The sequence below is a fragment of the Cricetulus griseus genome, chromosome 2 (genome assembly GCF_003668045.3).
Source record: "Cricetulus griseus strain 17A/GY chromosome 2, alternate assembly CriGri-PICRH-1.0, whole genome shotgun sequence".
NCBI classification, from domain to species: domain Eukaryota; kingdom Metazoa; phylum Chordata; class Mammalia; order Rodentia; family Cricetidae; genus Cricetulus; species Cricetulus griseus.
The window spans coordinates 6,477,951-6,484,273 of NC_048595.1; the positions used below are offsets into that span (position 1 = coordinate 6,477,951).

General features: G+C 51.5%; 1 protein-coding gene across 2 annotated transcripts in view; it reads left to right on the forward strand.

Annotated features, from left to right (window-relative positions):
- The window catches only part of Spsb1 (splA/ryanodine receptor domain and SOCS box containing 1), a 59,256-nt gene extending 54,298 nt beyond the window's left edge, over positions 1–4,958 (forward strand). For both annotated transcript variants that reach the window (XM_027398284.2, XM_035439400.1), the window contains one exon: positions 2,790–4,958. In XM_027398284.2, coding sequence (XP_027254085.1) covers positions 2,790–2,917 — 128 coding nt within the window. In that variant the 3' untranslated portion in view covers positions 2,918–4,958. The remainder of the gene's footprint in view (positions 1–2,789) is intronic.
- Positions 4,959–6,323: the final 1,365 nt, after the last annotated feature.

A 6,323-nucleotide genomic window follows, 5' to 3' on the forward strand; every position in this document is an offset into this window, starting at 1 on the left:
GCCCCTCTACCTCCCAGGTGGGGTTGAACCACATCATCCCAGAGACTATTCTAGGTAGCCCAGGCCCTTTGCCCTGGTGATGCCAAATGATGGCCTTCCCCAGCCGAGAGGAGGGAACACAGAGGTCCCGCTCTGCCATGCAGCTGCCTGACCCTGGCCAAGGCTACAGTTAAGCTCCAGTTTCCGGGTCTAGTTGGCTGTGAATGGATGGATGGATGGAACTCCTTAGTTTAACCCTCCTGCCTCCGGGACCTGGGGATTGCGCTGCGTTGTCTAGGCGGGGTTCTCTTTCCAAGCTTCCCATTAAAACCGTTGCTGTCGGGGTTTCTCTCCTGAGAAGATGTAGCTGCAGTTTTCCGTGTGTGTGTGTGTGTGTGTGTGTGTGTGTGTGTGTGTGTGTGTGTGTGTGTGTGTGTGTGTGTGTGTGCTGGTGTATGTGTGTGTGTGCTGGTGTATGCACATGGGTGTGTGTGTAAGCACATGTGTGTGTATGCACATGGGTGTGGGTGTGTGTATGCACATGGATGTGTGTGTGTGTGTGTGTGTATGCACATGGATGTGGAGGCCCGAGGAAAGCTTCAGGTGTGATTTCTTGAGTCCTTCCCACCTTGCTCTCTGGGACCTGAGACTCACCAGTTTGGCTAAACTGTCAGTGAGCCCAGGAGCCCTCCGTGTCTGCTGCCCCAGCACCGGGATTAGGCGCGTGTGCCGCCCCAGCACCAGGATTAGGCGCGTGTGCCGCCCCAGCACCGGGATTAGGCGCGTGTGCCGCCCCAGCACCGGGATTAGGAGTGTGTGCTGCCCCAGCACCGGGATTAGGCGCGTGTGCCGCCACTCCATGGCTAGCTGTTTCCATGTGCTTTAGGAACTGAACTCAGGCCTTCCTAATGCTTTCATGGTGAGCATGTCTAGACGGAGTCGTCTCCCCGCCCTGTTTCTTCTTCTCAGTACGGCTGGTGTGCGGTACAGCTTAGGCCCCGTTCTCATTCATCAGCCTGAGGCACCCAGGGACTTGACTACAAGCGGCATTAGATAGTTCTCCCAGCCCCAAAAGACAGCGCCCGTTAGCCGTCTCCATGGCCTCTCAGATGTAGAACCCGTCTCCAGTCTTCAGTCAAGTGACGTTACTCACTTACTTGGTGATGGGTGGGAACCCAGGGCCCTGCACGTGCTCAGAACCCGCTCTACCACTAAGCTATGTCTCCAGCCCTTAACGGGCTTATTTTTAATGTCTGGAGGCGCGTTGTTGAATATTAAAGAATTTAACTTTTTCTTTTTTGGCTCACAACAGAGACTTGCTGTGAAGGGGTGGGTGGGTGCCGACCAAGCCACAGTCGATTTGCTTGTGCTCTTTCTAACCCCAGGATCTGGGGGAGCCCTGGGCACTTACACACGTGCATTTGTGCCCGGTCCCAGCAGAGTGAGCGGGGTTGCTCTGGGGATATGGTTGGCAGGGTCTAACCCACCCTCGGGGCCTTGCGAAGCCTGGGAGAGTTTTCAAACGCTGAAGAACTTCTCTGGGAGGCCAGCTGGCCAGGGCAGCCTCCAAGGGACACAGGGCCTAGACTCTCAGCAGACAGAACAGAGGGGCCTCGGAGGCTGTGAGGGGAAACCAGCCGTTCTTTAATCTGGATGCCTGAGACAGCTCTGCCATGAGTTCCTCTGACTGGGACACATCTCAGCTGTGCTTGCAACAGTGTAGGGAGGTGGCCTTGGCTACCCTGGGGGCTCCAGCTGCAGCTAGGCTGGCATTTCCAGTTCCCCCATCAGGCTGAAGGAGCCCAAAGACCTGGGGTTCCTCCAGCTCTGGCCTATTAGCGTGACCCCGAATACCACCTTGGCTCTGCCAGCTGTTGCACATGACTCTGGGCCAGGAGTTCTTTCTCTTTAAAAACTTTTATTTGTCCATTCATTTATTCATTTCACATCCATGCGTGCCTATACATACAAATGCACGCGTGTGAAGATCGGAACAACTGGGTGTTGGGCCTCTCCTTCCACCATGCTCATCCCACAGAGATTGATCTTGGGTCATCAGGCTTGGTGACGAGCACCTTTACCCACTGAGCTAGCCCCAGGCCAGCTCTTCATACGTCTCGGACATACAGTATGGTATCTCAGAACATGGATGCTAGGCAAAGGGTGCCTGGAATTGGATCTAAGCCTCTACCTTAGCCTGTCTGGCCCCTTTTCTGTCCTTCATTGTCCTCTGCTATAAAATGAAGGCAAGGACAGTACCTGAGAGGCTCTTGAGAGTGGAAGCTGGTGGCACACAAAGACCTCCCCTCCAAAACCTGTCTGGGAGCCCATGACTTAAAGCAGAGAGAGCCAGCTCTCATTTGCCTTGGAGCTGTTCACACGGAAGGAACCTTTTGTCCAGACAATGCAGAGTGGCCCCACAAGGAGACAGGAGCAGCTCCTTCAGGCCCCAGCCCCATCTCTTCCAGAAGGGCAAGCCTAGGCAAGTTTTCTGGATGCCACCGCTCAGTTCCTGTTTCTGTATAGGGAATGAGAACAGCCATGTTCTCTGGTTACTCCATCACAGCTCACCACTGTTGGGAGAGTGAATGAATCCATGTCAGCAAAGGTCTTCTGAACCTGTCTGGCCCAGTACAACTTCTCTGCAGTTATTACCACAGTTCAGAATTTAAGCCACAATTTTTAGTGATCTGCTTGTTAAAATCCACTCAATCGGGGCTAACCTTGAGCATGTTGTAAGCACTATCTGTCCATTCTTGAACCCTCCTGAACTTTGCTAAGGTTCTCCTTCTCTTTCCTGGTTTTCCCAGCTGAGCCCCTGCCACTCATGGACCTGTGCCGGCGTTCGGTGCGCCTGGCTCTAGGAAAGGAGCGTCTGGGTGCCATTCCAGCTCTGCCATTACCTGCCTCCCTCAAGGCCTACCTCCTCTACCAGTGACACACGTCCCAGGACCGACACACGACAGCCACCTGGTGCCAACTCATCGAGCCATCGGGGTCCACCGACCCCTGCGCCTGGGATGGATACCTATCCTCAGCCATGGGCAGAGTGTCCTCATCCTACCAGCTGCCTCTGCTAGGTGGACCAATGCCAACGGACTTCTCTCCTTCCTTCCCAACACTGGCTGAAGCAGCAGCATCCAGGCCCTTCCCTGAACCAGATGCAGAGAATAAACTTCTAAGAAAGCCTCTGTCGGGCCCCTGTCCGCTCTCACATGGAGTGAGCTGCTCCCCACCCTGTGGAGAGTCTGCAGCCACCTGGGGGTCCTGGGAAGTAAGATTAGTGGGAGATGCCAGGGCTCCAGGGCAGATTTCGAAAGCAGGAATGGCCAGGACAAGGCCATCCAGATGAAGCTCAGGATGTCACAAACCATGGACACTGAGACAGAACCCCAGGTTGGACCTCCCTCGGGCCAATGAGTGCCTGGCTTTGATGCCAGCTGTTGGTGCTCCATGCCCTATATTTATTCTTTAAACAGTAACAGCGGCCATTTATTTATTCCATTTAGAAAGGAAACCTCCCTCGGTGTGTTCTGTTGCTCCCCCACACACACCTGCCACCTCCCTGGAATATGTGTGCCACACGTCCCTTTTCCTTGGACATGCCTGTGGCATATGAATTGGCATGCACAGACACAAGGGTGCCATTGTGTAGATCCCTTGACCCAGTTTCCAAAGGGCTCTGCATCAGCACCAGAGCAGGCCCCAAGGAGAATTATAGGGCTGTGCAAGTCTGTGTCCCCAGGTAGCCGCTTGCCTAGGGCATGCGTACATCATTGCACATGTTCGGAGTCTCTTGCCTTCCATGAGTTTGGAATTTTGCAGCTGATTTTTCTGGTGTTCCCTTTTGGCATCCTCAGAGCTCTGGGTCTGGAGGGCCATCAGGATAAATGGGGGTGAGTGGGATTTCCAGCCCCTGGGAATGCTATAGGCAAAGCAAGATGAGAGAGGCCAAGAGCAGGGTGGGGCGTCATGGAAGCCCATGCCTCTCAGGCTCAGGAGCCCTATGGAGCAGCACCCATCATGACCCCACCACACACCCTCAAGCCTCAGGAGTGAGGTGTAGGACGGCAAGCAGGTGATGACTGCCTGTCCCCATGGTCACCCTCATGGAGTCTTTGAGCACCTGATCCTGCCCTCTTGCTCTTTCTTTTACTTTGAAATCAGATCCCTAAATTGGGAATGTAGCCCAGTTGGTAGAGTGCTTGCCTAGCACGCAGGAAGCTCAGGTTCCATCCCCTGTACCAAGGAAAATCAGGCATGGTGAAACACCCATGGCCCCAGAACTCAGGAGGTGGAGGCAGAAGGACCAGGAATTCAGCTGCATACTGAGTTTGTGGCCGCCCAGTGCTATGTGAAACCTTGTCCTTTAAAAAAACAGAAAGAAAAGAAACCAACTCCCATCGAGTCTGAGCTCTGCTCATTTCTGCACAGGTACAATAGATGACTTTATGTTGAAAATGTTTAATATATTTACATATATATTTGTAAGCATTGTTTTAAGCAGCTGCTGTAGGGTACCTTTTTTTTTTCAGTCTTCCAGTGAAATATAATTTCTAAAGCACAAAATTGGTGCCAAGACTAGATAAAGAATGTAAATTATTCCCTTCATATTTTGAAGTTTTGGGTTTTTGTTTTTTTGTTTTTTTGCTTATTTGTTTTGTTTTTTTTTTTTTTCCTTTGGGGCCTTGTCAGATTGTAAAATTTCTCTTGTTCCCATTTTGGAGTGGATCATATTCAACTGTACAGCTCCCAGCTCCTCATCTTGATCCAGCTATTACCCCATGGATGCTGGTGAATTACCAGGCTCTCCTGAATCCCCCATATTCCATCACCAGAAGGACCCGCCACCCCTCCCTGCTGTCCATCAGCATAAAGCCTCTCGCGTGGCATGTATAGTTTTGAAAACCCCATTCTGTTCTATTTTATGATGATTCATAACAGTAACCTAATAAAGGAAAGTTTGTTAAAATATGAAATCGTCTTAGAGTCCTTTGTGCCTTGTGGGAAGGGAGAGAGAGGTACAGTTAGGCCCTGTACCAGCCAGCCAGCAATACTGCCTGTTTCGCTCGCTACTCCTCAGCCTGGCCTAGGAGTGGGGTGCTTGGCAGAGAGTGGGGTGTCCATCCTAGGATACACCTTACTTTTGTAGAAACTCACGAGGCCTCGTAGGAAGTGATTCCGAATGCTACTGAGTCCCTCTCACTGCCTTGTTTAAAAGCTTAGTGTGAGAACTGTGGCGATAGCTCAGCTTGTCAAGCGCTTGTCACACAAGCATGGGGACTTAAGTCCGTTTAAAAAGCTGGGAACAGCCATAAGCATCTGTAACCCCAGTACTGGGGAAGCAGAGAAAAGCAAGCCACTGGAGGCCAGCCAGTTGTGCCAAATCTGTGAGTGCCAGGATCAATGAGAGACCCTGTTTAAAAAAATACAGTGGAGTGTGACTGATGTCAGCCTCCAGCCTCTGCGTGCTTGTGTGTGCACACAGGCTGCACACACACAAGAACAACTAAGGAATACTCAGATGGAGTGTGGGCTGCTTAGAGCCAGAGCAACATTGGTGTGTCCCCCCCAAGTCCAGAGTCAGCACTCACCAGAAGACTTGAGGGCTCACATCACATCAGCTCCATGGTGGCACTGAAAGAACCTTGCCCAGAGAACCCATCTCACCAACTGTGCAGATGGAGGCCCTGCAGGAAGGACAGGGAATTCTGGCTTACTTAGAGGAACGATGAATGATACAGTGAACACTCAAAATACAAGTGAGCTCATGTGTCATAACTAGTTTCCAGAGAACCACAGAGAGTGCACGCAGCTCATTGGGGGTTTTTCCGTCTGAAGGGCGTGTTCAGCTCTGGGGGTACTCTGGGAAGTGTCTGTTCAGGGGGCACAAGCCACTCAGCATGTCCCTTTCTGAGAAATCTCCTGACCAATTACCTTAGATCCTTTGTTGTTAAATGCAAGTTCCTGTGGTTCGTATGTAACTTGGTTGGTAGAGTGCTTGCTCAAAGTGCACAGAGCCCTGCACTGGATTCCCCAGAACCATAGAAAATCTGGTGTGGGCCACCAAAATGGCTCAGCAGGTAAAGACACTTGTTGCTAAGTGTTTCGCTCCTAGGATCCATATGGTGGAGAAAACTGATTTCCTCAATTGTCCTCTGATCTCCTAATGCACACTGTAGTGCCTGCAAAAAACAAAAACAAAACAAAACCACACACACACACACACACACACTTAAAACAAAACACAACCTGGCTTGGTGACAGATATTTGTAATCACAGTACTCAGGAGGTGGAGGCTGGAAGAGCAAGAGTTCAAGGTCATCGGGCCAGAGTGGGCTAC